Genomic DNA, 19,515 nt, shown 5'->3' on the forward strand with positions numbered 1-19,515 from the left:
TAGACATTGGCGTAAAATGTTTACTTGATATGGTATTATACCACAGGCAATAATCGAAACAGCTTCTTCGCCGAACAATTGATGGTGTCCTGCATGTTTGTAATGTACTGACATATACAAGCTGTATCAAGTCTCAAAATGGATAACCAAGCTGACTTTACGTTATACATAGTCGAGGCTTCTTAAAGGACAAAGCTTAAGTGCATATTCCTGGGGGTGTCATGGCTCCCAGCCCATCCAACAAACCTCTCATCTCAACCATCCTTCCAAAGCCTATCCCAATATCTTATCCACTCCTCTGGTTTTGAGGATGAAAAGGGCATGTCTTCTTATGCAGGCTGTTATCGCCTCTCATGATAGCCTGATGGTCGGCGCCGCATTCCCAGCAGAAACATACCCACATCTTGAACCTGTAATACACAATAATCAACACTGCATAGGTAGTACGCCTGTAGCTAGCTTAAAAGAAAACTGCGGCCTACCGCAGAAGCTAAGTAAATTGAGTAGTGCCCCTGTATCTTGCTGCATTTTTCAGCTACTTGATACAGACTCATTGGCACTACTCAATTTGATACCGAGCAAATAGACCAAGGCAAATATGTGGACGGCCCCATTTCGAGCCGCAGTCCCAACAAAATTGGCAATTACATTTTACACCTGTTATGATTAGTGTCCATGTAACGTGGTCTGCGTGGAGGTCCTATGTGAACGCATAGTACCCGTGATAGTGACGCTGCATTATAGCAAGACTTGCACGTGCGGAAAGATAAAAGAAAACAGTAAAGGGTGCAAGGAGCTTACATGTCACCTGTGCGCTATAATGCTTGTTAGTACTGTAGTTGTCTTTGTAGAACATGGAGATTTTATGCTTACCAGCCGAAACTCTTCTCGATAGCCCATCCGCATCCTCCACATGGCTTCGATGTAGCCCTCAATGTTACGTTACTCTTTGCCTCTTCTCCTCTTCTTCTGGCTGCAATTTTGTGCCTTTCTTCTGCTACATTCCGGGGCGATGCTTTTTCGCGAAGAGCTCGTTGCCTTTCCTGGTTCCTCTGCCTCTCACGTTCTAGTTCTCGTTGCCTCTCATGCCTGTCCTGCTCTAGCTGTCGTTGCGTCTCCTGGTTCCTCTGTATCTCTCGCTCTCCCATCTTGTGCCTCTTGGCGCTTAGTCTCAGCGTTTTCTTCAGCGGCAAGCCTGTGAGCAACATCCCGATCTGCCTATTCTTGAGCTGCTTGAACCTCCTCCCACCTTTCATTTTCCAGTTCCAGGCAGCTACGAAATTCTGGATCCTCTTGAAGCCGATCATACTCGTCGCAAGACAAGTCTTCATTCCAGTTGATTCCATGACGAAAGCATGAGGGATGATTGCATTTGATGCAAACGACGATGGGCTGAGTAGACCAAGAGTCGTGGATTTGTCCAGAGCCACAATCAGAGGTACACCAGAAGAAGTTTTCCTCGTCTGCCACAGCAGCTCGAAGCGCCTGTCCTTCATATCTATATGATGTTAGTCATAATCTATCGGTTTGAGTACTATTTTCATACTTGGCAACCGTCTGTTCATCTGTAAGGCGCTGACTGTCGTTATACTCTAGTTTTTCTTTACACTCGTGGCAACTGATTTCGTTCCAGTATTCGGTTTCCATGGCCACTTGGATTGATCGCACCATGCAATCCAAACATATAGAAGGAGTGTGCGTGCATTTCGAAGTGACAAAATCTGGAAAAGAATCTGGAGCTTTCGTGTCGCTACAGGCAAGACACTCTCGGCTGCCTACGGCGCTTGCTGTCACAGTATCAGTGTCTGGTGATTCGGACAGATCAAAGTGCGGGCTCGCAGAGGACGGAGATGAAGATGAGGCGACGGCGCTAGCTATAGGTTTTTCATGGGGTGAAATATTGTCGTATCTGATATCAGAAATCTTAGTGTCTGTATTCTCAAGGTCGAAGTCTGCAAAGTTTAGGATAGACGCTGAGGCAGAATGATGGGCTCGTCGGGGCGACAAAGCAGAGATAAACCCAGGAGCGATAACTATATCGTGAGGAGACTCTGCAGTAAAGTCAAAGTCGTCGAGAAAAGAAGGACGTTGATAGCGAAAAAGGGGCTGTGTTAATGGTACAGGGGTTGTGTCGTACGCTTGAGACTGAGCCGCGTTACTTGATGATGACTCTCGAGGTTTGTTCGTTCGATTTTGCACTGCCGTAGCACTACAGTCTTCCTCAAAACCACTCGTGATGGCCGAGTTAACGCGCCCATAGAAGCTGCTATTTTGGGCGGACATGTCGTTGTTGCGTGCGACTTTGGACCGTTGGTGAGGCGGTTGAATAGGGGGGGCTTGCTCAGTGTTGCGTTTTCGAGAGGGAGAAGGGCAAGAATTTGAGGATCCATCAGGGGAAGGACGTGTCCTTTTTGCAGTCACATTATTCCTGCGCTGAGTGACAGTGGCAGTGTCAGGGTTAGTGTCAGTGCCATTTCTGGTTCTCGGAATAGATGTCTGATTAGTCGAAGTTGAAGTTGACCTCGAAGTCGTTGCCTGAGCCTTCTTCTCTTTTGGTGCCACCTTGTAGCCTTTGTTTCTCCTGAAGCAGAGCATTTTGCAGAGAGAGCAGAGCAATCAGAAAATGGAACACAGTGTTTCGCAACGGAAGCAGGTGCCTGATCTCCCGTCCAAGAATAAGTTGAAGCTTCACTGCCCAGCCCAGGTTAGTAGGCAGTGTTGAGTGTGCGAATATGATGTTTAATGATGGTATGCAAAGAAGTTGATCACAACTACCTCAAAGCAGTAGGGGACTTTATGTACGCCGCCTGTATCGACCACAACGATGGTGTCTCCGGGGTGAAGCGCGTTCAGGTCCAAGTCATGAAGGGCATAAATAGCAGCTGCTTCGGGTTCGGAAACCAAATGGACGTGGTGCTCGGACGCGGAAATCATAGCTTGTTCGCATGCCTTCTTAGTCTTTTCCTTTGCTAAGTCGCTCCAAATAGCCGGTACCATGATGACAAATTCCAAAGAAGTGCTCTTGACAAGACCGCTGCCGAGCTTCTCGCGCAAGGTGTACATAAGATGCTCAACGAGCTGCGCAATGAAGTCGGTGACAAGTTCGTCGGTATTTCGGCCGCTTCGTGCACCCTCGGCTCTTTGATTGTGGCCAGCAGCCTGTGTGGAAGGGTCTAGGCCCCTTTGAGGGCATGAGCCTTCCAGCTGTTTATACTTATGAAGGGTTTGACACTCACAGCTTAAACCAATCAACAACTTCATGTTGAGGTGCATTCACAGGGACAGAAAACCCCCATTCGATCTTGTATCCGCTGTATCGAATTCTTGAGGGGACTTTATCGCTAGACTGTTCTTCCTTATTGGCATTAGATACAGGCCATTGCGTGATACAAGTCCGTCGTGATGGGTTGCGATTCTCAGCCCAGGCTACTCCAGAGTATGTGGTCCCAAAATCAATGCCGACGATAATCTTTCGATCGGCTGTTTTGGCCTGATCCACCTCATGGAAAAGGGGTTTGTGGTGACTGGGTATGAAAACGAAAATAAATACGATATCAGTTTCACGGCTCGGGGTAACGATGCGCCTCGCGTGGTAGCTGAGCCACAAGTGTGAAATGGATAGGTAGGTAGGTACCTAAGGAAAAGAGGAGGGAGAGTGGTCTTTTTGTAAGAAATGAAAATGTGTGAAGATCTCTCAAACGCAAGAGAGAGAGAGAGAGAGAGAGAGAGCGTAATAGGGAGAAGCGCTGCTCCTTAACGTACTTAGGCAGAAGGCGGCAGTGATGCCATAGATGGACCTGCTCCTATCCATGAGGAAGGTGATTTTGCTGTCTACTATGGTACCTCAAAACATGTATCCTTTGTTCCTGCCTGAACAAGCCCCTCTCGGCACTCGCTCATCTCCCATGTAAGTCTGATTTGTTGCTGCTGGCTTTCAATTTCATTCTAGCAGTATCTTTAAGGGTATCAAACTCCGGCAATTCAGTCATCACGGTTTGAAGTCTAAATAATTCATCTGGTAGGATCTTGGGTCACAATGCTTACCTTACCAGAATACAGTACTCGGCTTGAGTAGGTAATGAGAAGCATTTGTTCGCATGTTGAGCGAGTGGGCTGTTAAATCCCCCCAGGTCGCACTTGTTCCATAGAATGATCACAAACTTGGCTTCGGTAATCTGTCAGAAGTATAAAACCCTTAGAAAGCTACGAGTAGGTACCTCTGTTGACCTGAACGATACTGGACGGTAAGAGGCAGATGTGCATGGACGTTAATACAGAGCAGCCACTAACTAAAGCATTAGTCTCAGCAGAAGCAGATGCGGCTGAGTATGAATCCGTTTGGTGTCCCTCAGGGAGCAAGAAAAGATCAGGCCTGGATATAGGGCGTCAAAATAAACGCAGCAAAAGGTCCCCTAAGCTTAGGCTAGATTTCCCCAAATACTTTCATCGATTAGGATCAAGGCTCCTGAGTTTTCTTTCCTCCCCCAGGACGTGCCACCCTCTGCAGGGGTGTAACAGGGGTTTCGCTGATCACTCTGTGGGGGTTACTTTAAAGTTTTGTACTTCATTCCACTTCCAATAAGAAAGACTCAGACCATGCCTGTTTGGCGATATGAGGTAGAGTTCTATGCGACTTGAAATGGCATCAGATCTAATTTCATTAGTCTCACTGGTCTTTATCGTATTTAACATGACGGTTTAACCGACTGACACCTCATCTGCCAGTGACAAACATCCCGCCCCGCTCTGGATCTATAAAGCGCTTCAAGATATCACTACCTAAAGAGAGAATGTCGTTTTCCTGAAACTCCTGGGAACTGTACTAAGGTTTCTTATGTAGAAAAAAGGAAATGAAAGTACACTGTGAAACTAGGTTATTAGGTTCTCTTTGCCGGAATAAACTCACAGCCACAAGTCTGCACACTGTGAAACAATGCTAAGGCCAGTCAGATTGCATGCCTGATCCTGTAGCTGGTCGCTGTTTGTGGCTGCTGACATCCATTGTAGAGGTCTGGCTTTGGTGAATCTAACTAGGTGCTGGAGTCTGCGGGCACCCGAAAACTAAAGCGCCTCGCCTTCCTACCCTTTTTCTCTTCTTCATTGCTACACTATATTTCCGCATGTTTGCTTGCCGTAACAAGGTAGCACACGTCCAGCCGCTGCCGCTCAATGAGGCGTATTCATGGCTTTGTTCTACCTATTTGTTTACATACAACGTTTACAACCTGGGTAGCTGGACTTCCACAATTATTCTGATCAGAAACTCACAACTCAACACAACATCTTATTTCAACCATTTTACCGACGCCCGACTTTGCGCTTGGCTCTCTCCTTTGGATGCTTACAAACAAATCCATTGAAATGAGCAGACTCAAAATAAGCGCTGAAGAAGGAAATGGTTGCATGCCTCGAGTCAACCCAGCCTCTGAAACTCCCACTCTACAAAACCTCAGCCAGGGAGAAGCGCAACGCATGCCATTTCTCCAGAGAACGAACTTCGGAACATGTCATCTGGAATCATGCCTGGCAGTTGGGACGCTGAAAGCCCTAGCACAACCAAGACTCATGGGGACCATGAGCGAGATATTGAAGCTCGAAAGGGCACAGCTCAACATTATTTAAAGGAATCCCGTCACTCTAGAGAAAATTTCCATATCCTCAGCATTTTCGGCTAGGCTCAGCTGCAGTTGCTTCGGAAAACAGAACCATCGCTCGCGACTGAAAAGGTTGGCTCACTTGGTTCATTCGCTGATTCGAAAACCGAGAGTTTCGCTTATTATGCTTACACCTCTTCTTGAGGAAAACCCTCAAGTTCGCCTTGTCGAAGATATCCTACAAAGGATATCCGAACTCAATGAGAAGAAAGAGATCGCCGAGGAGAAGGTAAACTGGCTCACGAAGGAAGCCATGGACATGGAGCATAAGTTGAGCTTCCACATGGCCCTGGCGAGCAAGGCTAAAGGGCTGACCGAGGACAACCGTGTGCTCTGAGAACAACTCAATGATGCGCGATCCCACATATTCAGTCTCCAGCCCTACCGCAAGGATCTGACACCTGAAGAGGTTAGGCAGGCACAAGAGCCGGTTTCTAGTAACTACACGTCCTTGTTTACAAATGCTAATCTTAAGTCTAGGATTACAATGCTCTTATTGAACAGATTCAGGACTGGGTCCAGAAGCTCATGAACCCCTGGTTGGAGGACTGTGGCGATGATGCTCATGCTTTTTTGACACATGTGAAGAGGCGCATAGTCGATGCTGACAGATTCAAGAGAATTCTCAGAGAATACCTGGATCTGATGAATGGTCTAAATTTCTCAGAGCCTGACAAGGCCATCGTCTGATCCGTGATTTTGAGGTATCTTAATGTCAGGGTCTTTCAGTCTGTTCTCTACGATGCCATCCCACGCAGCGTACAGACTATTGGTTCTATCGAAAACCACATGCGAGCCTCAGTTGAACCCAAGAGAGGTATGTAAAAACAGTCATGAAGACCTGCGTGCATAAAACTCGAGACTGCTAACACGAGCCGTTGTGCAGACCACTTCACCGTGGGGACATGGACTGCTGAAGCATACAACACCCTTCTCAGTTGTCCCCAGTTTGAACCAGTCCGCCAAAGAAAAGCTAAGGAGATGGCCCTACAGCTTTCCGACATCCTCAGGATTTTCTCCCAGGAAATAATCTTCACAGTTGCTACCAGGACCTCAGCGACGTTGTTGTGTATCCCGTCATTAGATTGTAAGAAAATTGCAAATCTCTACCACCCACTTCTATCTAGACATTACTTCCCTTCCTACCAGTGCTAGCGGAGAACTACGTTCAATGCCCAGGCTCCTTGATTCACTCATGAGGCTCAACTGCACTGTCGTACTCAGAATAGGAAGGGATTCAACCTATGGAAACTTGACCCTCTACTTTCTGAAGAATACTTGTATCACAACCTGCACAGTGTATGTACCGTAGTACCAGCTTTGTATATGAGACACGTCGGACAAGGAGATGCCCTCAAGAGTCCTATCGTTATTCGAAAGCAACAGATCCTGGTAGCTTGGCTTCGGAGGAGCAGCGACATGCTTACCAAGAAAATATGCATCGAACGCTTACTCCGCATTTGTTTGCGTTAAAATCCCCGGAAGAAGGTTAACTATCTTTCTTCGAATGAGAGGTTATGCTTGAGGGTTTAGGGATGGCAATACACCATGCGACTAACCCATGACTGTTTACTGCATGGCAAGGAGCGAGATAGATCCCGGAAACCAAGGAAGGTGACAGCTACAGACCGGGAAACTTAATGTCGCCTGTTTGCAGACAAACTGTGCTCCATAACAGGATTGATGTGAGCAACTGATATGTGTCCTAACTTGGTATTTGCCAAATAAATCTCTACTACATTGATTGTTGTGCCTCGAACGAGTTCTTGTCATAAAGGTAGCAGTCTACAAGATAAATCTTCTGTACATAAGCCCAAGTCAGGGGGCCAGGCTATTTACACAAGACGCAGTAGAATGAATTATCGAGTCTTGAGGCCACACAGGCTCTAGACGTAAATTGTACAAGTGTGTCGCAAACATGCAAACGCACGCAGTCCCCTATGGCCTGCCATAACTAGGCATAAATAATATCCTAGGTATCCATAACACCAAGCTTACATGACGGAAATAGTCTGCGAAAAAGTAAAGAAACAAATGAATGCGAAGAGGTCTTTTTGTGGCGAAGCTGGCAACATCAGTAAGGGAAACACCAGAAGATAATAAAATATAAAAAAGAAAAGAGCCCGTCTCTCCTTGTAGTCAGAAGGGCAGTGAGGTATCAGCACATTGTATATCCATTCTTTCTCCCTGGTTCACAAGTCGTCTCCGTCCCCAAGGTAATCCAACCATGGGTGCTCTAGTTGTGAATACACATCTTCTTTCCCTCTAACTCCCTTTTCGGGTAGAACATTCATAAAAGAATCAGAAATACAAAGAAAGGGTATAAAGGGGACCTCTATAGGTCAGTCCGTTCATGTTTCCACCGTCTCATATCGGTGTTGAGAGAGTCTTGTCCCTCAGTGTTGGGATGCCTTATCGTCGAACCCTACGTTGTAGCGGCCGAAATAAGCCCGGAAGTAGTCCTACTCCTCGTCCAGACTTCCCATCATGCCATTGCCTTTACTGCCCTTGCGGCCAAGCTTGAGCATGCTGAATCTCTTGCGGACACTGCCCTTCTTGCTAGGGATCTTGTTCTCGACAGCCTTTTCGTTGCCGCCACCGAATTGTTGGTCGAAACTCCCTCGGCTGCTAAAACCTCCTGGAGACTCAGGATGCTTCTCGTCATGGGATTGAGTCCGGAAAAAACTATGCCGACGGTTGTGTTCTTTGCTCTGACTTTGACTCAAAGAACGGCTCAGGTTGCTCGCTGTTTCAATATCAACAGCAGGCTCCTCAGGCTCAGTTGGCAATTCGGGTTCCTTCTTCTTGCTGCCACCAAGGAAACTGAGTCGTGTGCCTCGTTTTGAGACGGGCCTAATGACTGACGCTTCCTCTGTGGTGACGCCGTTCACCGAAACCCCAATATTCTTATGTTTGGGGCTAGCTTCAGAAGAACGAGACGATCGTCTCCAAGTAGGAGAAGGTGTCGTAACCGTTTCGCGTTGGGGCTGAGGAGGCGTGAAGTGTGCGATTTCCGACGCAAATGTACTCTCAAAGACTATAAGGAATTAGTTGACTGGACCAGCTTGTGGTTAAAGGCCAACTTACACTTATGAAGCTCCTCATGTCTACTGTTGAGAATCTCATTGGGACTTCGGGCGAACATGGCAAGGCACCTCTTGATCATGATAGCATGGTCCACAAGTGCCATCTTGATAGCGCTGTCTTGTGGTGTTAGCTCTACCTCTGACGCTTCCTGGTCTTCATCATCTTCAGCATCATCGTTAACTTCCTTGGGTTCTGGCAGCAGTTTGCGGTAACAGGCTACACTACTTTCAGAAGTTGGGTTGACAGAAACGCTGACTGCATCGAGAAGAAGTTGAGCATGATCCCCATTACCATCAGCTACTCGATGCTCAAGGGCAGTCATTTCTTGGGTTTTGCGGACAACCCGCTCCAAGGCTGTCTCATGGGCGCCCAGCCTGACTTCTTGCGTGTCAACAACTTCGCTGCGACGAAGTATTGTAGGGAAAGCATCAGCAGTTGTGAAAACCAGTTTCTCCGCAGAGTGCTCCTTGACGGGGCCATTTGTATTGCGTCGTGTGGAGATAGAAAATGTCTGAGGATGAGATGATAAAAGAAAATCCCGAATTACTTGTGGTACCCGCGCGCGCTGAAAAACTTGATGGCTGAGGTCGCGATGAGGAGTGACAGCTGAGATAACCAGGAACTGGCCTTCAACATCTTCAACATCGCCCCCAGTGACAATTTGAGCAGCTGGATACTGCTCTTGCATGCGGTCTGTAAAAGCGGAAGCGCGTTCGCTTGGAGATCCCTCATATATATACTCCTTGTCTCTGAGGTTAGCATGGAATCCAAGCCCCTTGTAGACAACCTTGAAATATTTAGGAACAAGTTTGTCACTTTTGGAGATAGTCTCATATATCGTTGCGATTGCTCGTTCAGTCCTCGCCAGCTTGGAGAAATCGAAGATGTTGGTCTCGTACTGCGTTTGTAGTTCTTTATATGCTGCCAAAGCATGGCTCCATGACTCTCCCTCTTCGAAGTATTTGATCATGTCGAAGTAGAGTCTCTCTTTTCGCTCAAACTGAGACTGTGCCGGAAATTCCGGGTCAGACAGAGCAGGCGTCTGGCTAACCGGATCCCACTCATACAGATCAGCATGCAGCCGTAGGGCCAAACCAGCTTCTGTATGGTTCCGCGATTCGGCTTGCAGGTCTGCAAGCTGGTGCACATAGCGAACAAAGATCTCCTCCTTTTGCATATCCCGAAGGAATTCCATGAGCCGCAAACGATTAATGAGATGTGTTGCTTCACCAGGATCTTCACTACTGTGTACTGCAACTAGGAGGTCGAGAAACTCATCTATAGTTCCAACAAACTCACGTAGAGCTGTATACAACGGTTCGTCAGGAATTTCTGCTAGAGGCTCAAAACGTTCAAGTAGCTCGGATATGAACAGTTTCTGGAGGATGCTCTCAGTCAAAGGCTTCTCCTTGAAGAAAAGATCCAATCGATCGATCGTCTCTGTCTGAATGATGGATAGATCCTCGCTCAGTGTCCATTCGCTGACAATCATCGTCTGTAGCACTTCGACTGCCATTCTTCGAAGACCTTCATGCACGCTGAGGCACAATTCGACGATAGGACCAACAAGTGCCGGGACATATTGAACTTGGTACCCTCCCATCTTTGAGAGATTGTATCGGCTTCGTTCATCGGAGGTAGTTTCCCAACCGATCGCCTCCCAAGTGCGGCGAAGGAGCTCAGCACCATGCTCTCGAACATCCCCCGCAATCTTCCACACTGCTCTTCGCTTCTGCTCCGGGAATGTCTCTAACGCGAGAGACGTACTGCCCACGAGTTTAAGGAGTGTGGTAAAGAAGAGCTTCCATAGCTCAGTATTAAAGCTCTCTGCTTCCTCTGGGTCGGGAAGGAAAGCTTCTAGCATTGTACCAGCGAGATACTCAAGTATTCGCATAGTCGATTTGTGATGATGAATGTGTACACTCAACCAGCCTAAGGGATATGCTTCCCCCTTCAGTATGCTCATGTGTACCCTAAGAAGATTCTCTAATAGAGTAGTCAAGTCGTCCTCGGCAAGCTCCAGTTGCATGCCTGAGGGTGAATTAGATATTGCGGACAAAATAGCAGAAAGCTCGACCAAGGCTTCATCGAACTGAAGGTCTTCATTAACAGGTTTAGTAGGGAAAGGGTAGGACGACGGGAAAAGAAGAGAAAGGCGGTCTTTCGGCTTGCGGGGAGCAGCAAGAATCGCCAGGTAAGAATCGATTATTTTCGGAATGTGGTCCGGGATTTCTGAGCCGAGATAGTCGATCTGACTCGCCAATATAGAACAGCATAGACGAATCTGGTCTCTCCATTGGTCGGTCACCTCTTCAGAATGACCCCAGTGAGGAGTGGTCCATCGAACAGTGTTGGTGCTAAGGGCCAATTTTTGGTCCGGGTGGGCAAATAAGTCCAGTTTGCCATAATTGATAATCAGGACAAGCTTATACAGAACAAGTTTGCCCTTGACATCCATGCACGAGTCCATAAAGTCAATGGCAATATGCAATATTTCCTCTGTGGTCAGCAACCCAGCAAGTTCTGGTAGCCATGTGTGGAAATATTGGACGGCGAGCGTCTGTGTTCCAACAAGTGCAGGGGCAGAGTTACGCATCATCGCGTCAAGAGCCTTAAAGATGGCGCGGAGCTCGCGTGTAAAACCGGTGGTGTTGGATGTGATACCAATGCCAGCTTCTTTCTCTTTCTGCTGGGTTCTAGCATGTGTAATAAATTTAAGGATGTGCCTGACAACCTTGAAAGTAGCACGCAGCTTTCGGGCGGTCTCGGGCTCTGTTGGATTTTGAAGGAGTCGTGTAAAAGATCGCATGAGACAGGGAGTCGCAAAGGGGTAATTGAACTGGTTCTCAGCATACTGATCAACCAGTGGGCCTAGGTTGAATCTTCGGTCATGTACAATGCCTAATACTCTGACCAAGGCGGTGAAAACAAGATCCTCAAATTCATGACTTCCGGAGTACTCCACGAGGATTCCGAATAGACCATCAAGTACATCGCTGAGCAGCTTGACCACTTCGATTTCAGGCACAAAAATGAGTTGCCTAAGCACACCTGGAACCTCCTCTCGCTGAAGATCTCGCCACTTCAAGAGCCCCAAGATCACTCTGTCCTGTGAGAATCTTGTGCTGCAGAGATAGGTATCGATACGGAGCACAGCCAGGGGGCCAGTGACTTCCGCAGGATGGTCATCTTTGCCTTGCGGGGTCCACGATAGCGACAGATACCCGCCCTTTCCAGTCGGCCCCGGTTGTGCGGTAGAGGTATGCTCATCTATCTTATAAAGGAGCAGACCGTGTAAACCATCCCTTATGAATGCTCCCTGGTCCCATAACGGCATGTGGCCAATGGCAAATGGGGGGTTGGGCATATCAGATACAAACATGACCACATGAGCTTGTGGGACTTCGTTAGGGGCCAGAGCAAGACGCAGTGTCTGATTCCAGGGTTCTCCTCGATCCGTAGCTATCGATTTGAATGTGCTCAAGGCTTCGGTATTGGAGGAGGCAAAGATGCAGTTCTCAATCCGCTCTCCGGAGGTCTTTCTAACCTCGAGGGTTATCTGGAGGTTGTTTCCATGAACACTAGAGGGCATGGCCGTTGCGCTACCACCAAATCGAGATAGAAGGTTCTGTTTTCCCAGGGCAGCGTCAATTAAGGTGAAGTAGATGTCAGAGCGAGGTCTTGTGGGGGCTCCGGAGAATCCCATCTTGCTTGTCTTCGCCACGCCTGAGAGCATCGTGGGAGTGGATTTTATGAGGATGTCAGCGTCGGAGTGACTAAAACTCTTTAGCTGAAGCTGCAATCGCTCACCCCTTCGGGACTTTTCGTAGTGTCCAGAAGGGCTGTCCAATAATTCCTTGACTAGCGGATCCCAATCATCACTTGCGTCCTTTTCGCCTGCATGCTTCGAAGATGTCGACCAGATATTAATAAGATGTTCAACCTCGTCATCTTGCTTCATGACTGGATTTAATCGGAGAACGCCAAGACCGATTGTACGATCCGCGATCTGCACTCCATCTGGGGGGCTGCCGGTTTTTGAGCCTGCTGTACTTGGAGGTCCAGTGCCTTCTCGGCTTTCGGCGCCGCTTGTTGAAAGTCGTTCATCATTTTGCTCGGCAACGGCATCCATCCGCGCCACAGGTGAACCTCTTGAAATGCCAGATCTTGAGCTCTTACCACCCCACATAAGGCTCCGTCTTGTTGCCTTCATTCCGCCTGAAGATGTCGGTTTCATGTGGTCTCTCGAGTATGGGGCCGCTGGACCGGTACCTGAGCGCGAGAGAGGTTGTGAGGGTATAATCTGCTGAGATGCCAACACTTTGACAACCAGGAAGAGCTCTGTTTCTGCTGAAGGAACATCGCCCACGTCTTGCGAGGATAAATCTGTGAAAAGAGTCTTCGTCTGTGCATGCTTGGCCAGGTTGACGATTGTGCCCCCAGCAGGGATTTTTACTGTAAAGCCTTCCGAAAGAGTGGTGGGTTGACCATGTTGAGGTTTGCTGACGAGGTAAAAAAACAGTGAGGTCTCTTCAATCGAGGCACCGGCGAAGCCCTTAATATCAACCATGAGATGGTGTAGAGCATTCAATTCCACAAGGGACTGTGGGGGTTCATCCAACAGACTCATCACAGACTGCAACTTGGTGACTTTGATAATACAATCGTCGGCTGTCAGGACCTTTCCCCGGGCTTCAGGATCTCGTACAATAACTTCACCTCCACATAATTTATTCACCCTAACCAAGTCCCAGACGGTCCTTTCACGTAAAAGATCGTATTCGTGTGCAGTAAGAACGTTATACAGAAACTGTTGCCGATGTAAGTTGAGGCCTGTGATAAGCTGAGAGAGTTGATCTAGTCGGCTATATTGTCGGGAGAGCAGGAGTTCGTGGAGATTGGTGGAATGCCATTCTCGGAGACACGAGGCGATCTCATCTATTAAGGGTTCCGAAAGCGAAGTTGGTGTTTCATCTCCGATCTTGAGCATTGGTACGGGTGCGGCAGGGCGTGGAGCGTTGGGATCTCTATGCACGGGTATTGATAGACTTCCCAGAGTGCCATTGGGAAGCTCCTTGAACGGCGTTCTACCTTTGCTTGAGATTGTTGACCTATTCCCATCTTTACGGCTCTTGCGCGCTGAAACGTTCGTTACACCACTCTTGGCACTATCACTCGCGCGAGGCATATCAACATCCAAAACTGGGCCATCACTTGCTGCATCGTCGTTTTCGTCGCCCTCTTCGGGCTCTCCTAGCATCTCGCGAACCTCAACACAGCTTCGTGGGAAAATTCCGCTGAAGACACGCGCCTCAAGTGTCTGGCCCTTGACAGAAGTCAGACCAGCCAGCAGACTGGGAGGCGCTACGAGATAGCCGCGCAGCCAGTTGCCGTCTGGTGTCTCTTCGATAATATAGAGCTCATCGCCAATCTCGAGGGGGAGGTCGGCGGGACTCGAAGCTGGGAAAGGATAGGTCGCGACGGCGAACGCGATGCGGGGAAGAGGCTGCCAGGGCATTGAATACCGTAGGGGACTGGTGCAGCTTTATCGAAGAGTTCACAGCCGCCAGAGCTGGCGTAGTTGGAGTTTCGCAGCTGGGGGTCGGCAACGGCGAGAGGTGGGTATAAGCTTTAACGGTTCGAGAGAAGGTCGGGTCAGGAGTTGATGAGTAGGGCGGTTGGTCTTTGTTGCACTACTGAACTCATCAAGAATCCAGATATCGGAGCGCAGTGCCTGGAGCTGTCGTTAAACGTGTGCCCCGTCGACCAATCGCAGGCTCATGGACCTTGGAATTAGTCCCTACAGCGCAGTTCCGAGAACGACAGGATATGATATGGCGTTAAACAGGCGCAGGCACAGGCACAAGGTAGCGAGCGTTTTACTCGTTGTTAGTCGATAGTTGTTCGAATGCGCCGAGTTGACCCAAAGCGAGTGTTGTTGCTGAGTGAGCTGTTCAGTTTGGTTGGCAGGTCGCTCAAATCAAATTCAAACCCCCTGAGCAAACGCGAAATAGCTTGCGGCGGGTTCTGGCAAGGGTTCTAGATCGAGGGGTGGCCTCAGCCTTTTCGCGGGATGAATATGGATAGATGTTGGTTCGAGCGTAGGCTGCGAATGGAATAGGCAAGACAGGAAGGGCAAAAGGAACGTCAAAGAATTGCCAGAAGAGAAGAGCACAATAAAGGAAAGCTGCTATTGTTAGATTGAAAGGGTAAAGTGCTATGGCACAAGTGATGAAACCAACGTTGAGATGGATCGTTATGTGCTAAAAGAGTCAAGAAAGTTGGGCTAGTATGATACCGTTCCAGGTCTCGGGAGGGGACAAAATGCGCCAGCTCTAGTCAAGGTCTGTAACAGTACCAACATATCTCTTACTGCATGTATGGATCTCAATGTACTTGTCTAACAGATGTGAAGAATAATTGCTTTTTCAGCTCTGAGATCATGCCCAATCTCAATTCCATCCCGTCTCCGCTAGTGTCTGCGGTATGCTGCAAGTTAATGAGGTTGTGGATCGACAGCCCATGAGTTTGGGGATTAGATGCAAACTCGAGATTCTAGACGCGAAGAAAAGAAATGGGGCAGAATTAGCCATTAACTAACATTAACGTACCGCTCACCTGGAGACCTGCAGCCCTTTTTTGCCCATTTCGCTCACACTGCATGGACCGTCTTACACGCCACCAAGGTAACATTAATGAGACGACATCCCCAGCAACCTGAAAGCTTCTGTGAGTCCGTGCAGATTTTAATACGATAAATGCCCAGATCCGGCGAAATGCGAAATGTGTCCGGTTATCGAGTTGGCTCGTGCCAGTATAACCCACTCTCATCGACGGCCCGCGTCCAACCCGTCTAACCATCTGGTACCTTATGTATCATCTCCATCTATATGCAGGGTTCGCATTTGCATTCCCAACTCTGGCTCTTGGTCTATCATCAGCATGAATCATCGTGCAGATTTGATACCCTTGCTTTAGTCGGGTTCCACTACCTTCCCAAACAGCCAGAATGCTACTGCATCGTGTGATATCCAAGCCACCGACTTTGATCAAAGGAATGTCCTGTCTTACATGATAGCCTCAAAGGTCAATCAACCGTCAGTAACCATTAACCGGACATAAACGGAATCATACTTCCGGTGGTACAAAGACACCATAGTTCACACTCTTCGAGGGGAATCTAATGACCCAGGCTAAACAACTAAAACTACCCTGCCATGCTGGAATTTAAGCCTCCAATTCTGAGACAACCGACGGAACTCAGATCCGTGGTGAGAATGCTTTGTAACATCCTTGCATCAACCCTGCATTAGTTGGACCCAAAACTCTGATATGTACGGAGTACCACGGTTAACCTCATCCTGCATGAGTGGCTTATGGTTCACAAAGGGGCGTGACTTTGGTATCGACGTATCCTAGATTCAGTGCTACTACTCCGTAGAAGCATCTGAAATATTCATAGCTGCATACCCTAAAATGTTAATCAAATCAGACGAGCTACGGATGTTTACTCAGAAACTGCTCGTCTTATTTAAACACATTAAATCGAGGATAGTACCTATTTAAAGCATAATGGTCTCTATCAAGTGTGATACTAACGTGTTCGCAATAACTTTATCACGCCAAGACACATAATTTCAATACAGCTGAAACTCCAGCGAAGCAAGATGCTCCTCCTAGCGAGGACTTTCCGTATTGTAATCGAAGCTTCATTACATGTGTGATATGCGGAAGGGAAAATGTGTACTCAAGCTTGATATTGTGAGCTAGAGCGGGTCGGTCAGTCACACGTAGATACGGTCAATAAGGTCAAAGTTGAAGGTCATGAACAGATAAGTTGAAAAGTCTAAGTAGTTCTATGGAATCCGGGTCAGAATTTATATGTGAAATGCAGTCATTCACCCAGGTCGCTGCCTATCCTGCCTAACTGGCTTGTCTGCCCTCATCTTGGTGTTTGTCCTGATGATTGACAATCACGTGGCCTGTTTGAGGGGCCCAATCTCATAGATATACTGAGCTACCCTAGACCAATATATGCAGAATCCTCATCTATATGCAATACAGAGCTCGACACACTTGTACAGCGACAGTATATATAGAGCCGTCGCCATCAGCAAGGGGCGAGTTCTGCTTTTGCTCTTCATTGACAGTTGATTTAATGGCTGTCGACTCAGGTCCATACACCAAGTGCCTATGCAGCCTTATATTGTATTGATTCACTGTCTTCGAGTTTCCCGGGACAAACAAATGCCTGTAATAGCGAGCGGGAGTTTGGATCCGAATGCAAAAAGCTGCATATTGGAAATATCGGGGTGCTTAAGTGCAGTCGTCGGCTTGTTCCTCTGTTATCGGCAGTCGACCACTGAATAATATAAAGACCCATGTCCTTAAGAGGAGAACAGCCGGGGGCAAACACCCACCTGACAACCACGTCAAGTTGATCTATCCCCAATCAGATCCTCTACTAAACCACGGGTTTCTGATCGATAACACCAACCACCTTAGAGACATACGCCATATTAGTAACCTTCCGTGAACCTTCCGACTTCGCATGCTGCGTCAGGGCAATCGTTCCAACTTGCAGCAGAGGATAGTCAACTCACTTATCTTCTAAACGGTTCTTGAGTTACTCTAGTACCCAACTGGAACAACTCACAACTAACACCATAGCCCATTTGCCTCATGATCAGAGCAACCCCCCACATTGCTTCTCTCCAAGGCTATGCCTTCGGCCATGATTCCCGATAAGGCAGCCCAACGGACAACGTCCACGCTACGGCCGGGGATTTCTATATAACCCGCCAATTCCATGTTCTCATACAGCCTCGTGCTATTATAGACCCTGCAGTTCAACGTAGTATCTCAGGCGGAGGTCCAAGAACGGCCGACTTATAAGCTGGCAGTTCTCCAGCTGAAAGATTGACCTCTGAGTCTTGGATCAACAGGCCAGAGCTACCGCCACATACTTGATACATTGCCCACCTTCAGTAGGCCTACTCTCTTATGCCTGCCACTGAATACTGACTTCTGACAGCAGCCGGAAGCAAGATGGTGCTCGTTACTCAACTTCTGTCGGGCTTTGCCCTGGTTTCAGGCATCCTCGCATCACCCATCGAGCGCCGTTCTGTTATTAACCACGATGCTGTCGTTGGGTTTCCACAAACTGTTCCATCCAATACAGCTGGGTCACTCTATCTGAAGTACAAGCCTTACCTCAAGGTCTTCAACGGATGCGTGCCCTTCCCTGCCGTTGATAGCAACGGAAACACTGGGTATGTTAAGTTTATATATCCTCGAACTGGAGCTGACCTGGTTGTTAGAGGAGGCCTAGCCACAAGTGGCTCATCTAATGGAGGTTGCAGTAGCAGTACGGGCCAGGTCTACGTACGAGGCGGGACTTCCAATGGCCGCTACGGTATTATGTATTCTTGGTATATGCCAAAGGATTCACCCTCTCCCGGACTAGGGCATCGCCACGACTGGGAAAACGCCGTGATATGGTTGTCTGGTGAAAGCACAAGTGCTACAGTTGTTGGCATGGCAGTTTCTCAACACGGAGGATATGACAAGAGAACATCTGGTACGTTCTCCGGAAACAGTCCTTTAGTGGGATATACTGCCATCTGGCCTACCAATCACCAAATGATCTTTACCAACGAAAAAGGTGGCCAGCAGCCGCTGGTTGCCTGGGAGAGCTTGACCGCTGCGGCTCGTACAGCTTTGACAAACACTGACTTCGGCAGTGCCAATGTCCCATTCAAGGACGGAAGCTTCGAGTCAAATTTGGACAAGGCAGCCGTCTAAAAGCCCCCATAGATTCTCACGTGTGCAAGAGACGTCTGAAAGGGATTGACAACGGTTCAGTCCTCTAACCTGCAAGAGTCCTAGTATATATGTGTTAATTGACAGCCTAAGTCGGTCTTCGCATAACGGATATCCTCTCAAAGAAGTACATATTCCCAATAATCTCTGCACGCCTAGGTGATTCGGGTTTCCAGATATTGCATCATAGGTGATCCTGTTGTTGCCAAGTGATGGTTGTTTGCCACTTTCTACCCAGTTGGCATCCAATTACAATTATCGAAAAAGCTTCTTCACAGCCAACGACACTTCACGAAAGACAGTGGGCCGTTGACGGAACAAGCATGTGGGCCTTGTATCGTCACAATATGTATGTGTATCTTCTCTGTGATATTTAAGCTCAAGTAAGGGTCCACCCAAAAACGACAGAATGTGGTGATGACCTCTCTGGCTGCAAAACCTTCTCGCACAATTCAAGATATCCTGAAGTGGCGAGCAGATGCACGTTGCGTTTTTCATTTTCAACCAATCGAGAATCCACGTTTTATTTTGCAGCCACGGATGTTATCAGTGAAACTACTCAGGCAGGATTAAATCGCCGCACATAGGCATAGGTAGCTCGGTTTTGCTATGAGCCCCGCGCTGTGGATTGACATCATATTTGATGAGTGTATCTGAAATCACTAGCAACCGCGTCGCCGACTTTAAGATCGAGTTCTCGATTCCTTTTTAAATAATTCTTATTATTACTTTTGGAAATTAGCCGAACCCAGCCACAGCAATTCATAGGTGCCTACATCACACACTCGTCTTTTTTCTTCTTCTTGCGCCTGTACTCTTGTTGGCATTCTGCCATCTCGACGCATCCATATCATTCCTTTTCCACACGGCAGAGACATTTCCCATATTTCCCGCCTTCAACGATCTTATAATTTAGCCATACGTTGATCAAGTGTTGCCTTCAAACCATACC

General features: G+C 47.9%; 4 protein-coding genes across 4 annotated transcripts; 2 read left to right on the forward strand and 2 right to left on the reverse strand.

The window, feature by feature from the left end:
* Window positions 1-2,739: 2,739 nt before the first annotated feature.
* On the reverse strand, window positions 2,740-3,261 carry J7337_006683 (uncharacterized protein; the record flags this gene model as incomplete). The annotated part of the gene is made up of 2 exons (XM_044824344.1): window positions 2,740-3,173; window positions 3,237-3,261. The coding sequence occupies 2 exons, from the start codon at window positions 3,259-3,261 to the stop codon at window positions 2,740-2,742; spliced, it is 459 nt and encodes a 152-aa protein (XP_044680001.1).
* A 2,517-nt stretch (window positions 3,262-5,778) lies between these two features.
* J7337_006684 (uncharacterized protein) lies at window positions 5,779-6,344 on the forward strand (the record flags this gene model as incomplete). The annotated part of the gene is made up of 3 exons (XM_044824345.1): window positions 5,779-5,982; window positions 6,034-6,084; window positions 6,135-6,344. 3 exons carry the CDS (start codon window positions 5,779-5,781, stop codon window positions 6,342-6,344), a joined length of 465 nt encoding a protein of 154 aa, XP_044680002.1.
* Window positions 6,345-8,116: 1,772 nt separating this feature from the next.
* On the reverse strand, window positions 8,117-14,259 carry J7337_006685 (uncharacterized protein; the record flags this gene model as incomplete). Its single annotated transcript, XM_044824346.1, has 2 exons — window positions 8,117-8,691; window positions 8,742-14,259. 2 exons carry the CDS (start codon window positions 14,257-14,259, stop codon window positions 8,117-8,119), a joined length of 6,093 nt encoding a protein of 2,030 aa, XP_044680003.1.
* A 3,530-nt stretch (window positions 14,260-17,789) lies between these two features.
* Window positions 17,790-18,545, forward strand: J7337_006686 (uncharacterized protein; the record flags this gene model as incomplete). The annotated part of the gene is made up of 1 exon (XM_044824347.1): window positions 17,790-18,545. One exon carries the CDS (start codon window positions 17,790-17,792, stop codon window positions 18,543-18,545), a length of 756 nt encoding a protein of 251 aa, XP_044680004.1.
* Between the last annotated feature and the right edge of the window lie 970 nt (window positions 18,546-19,515).

This window comes from Fusarium musae, chromosome 5, assembly GCF_019915245.1.
Source record: "Fusarium musae strain F31 chromosome 5, whole genome shotgun sequence".
NCBI lineage: Eukaryota > Fungi > Ascomycota > Sordariomycetes > Hypocreales > Nectriaceae > Fusarium > Fusarium musae.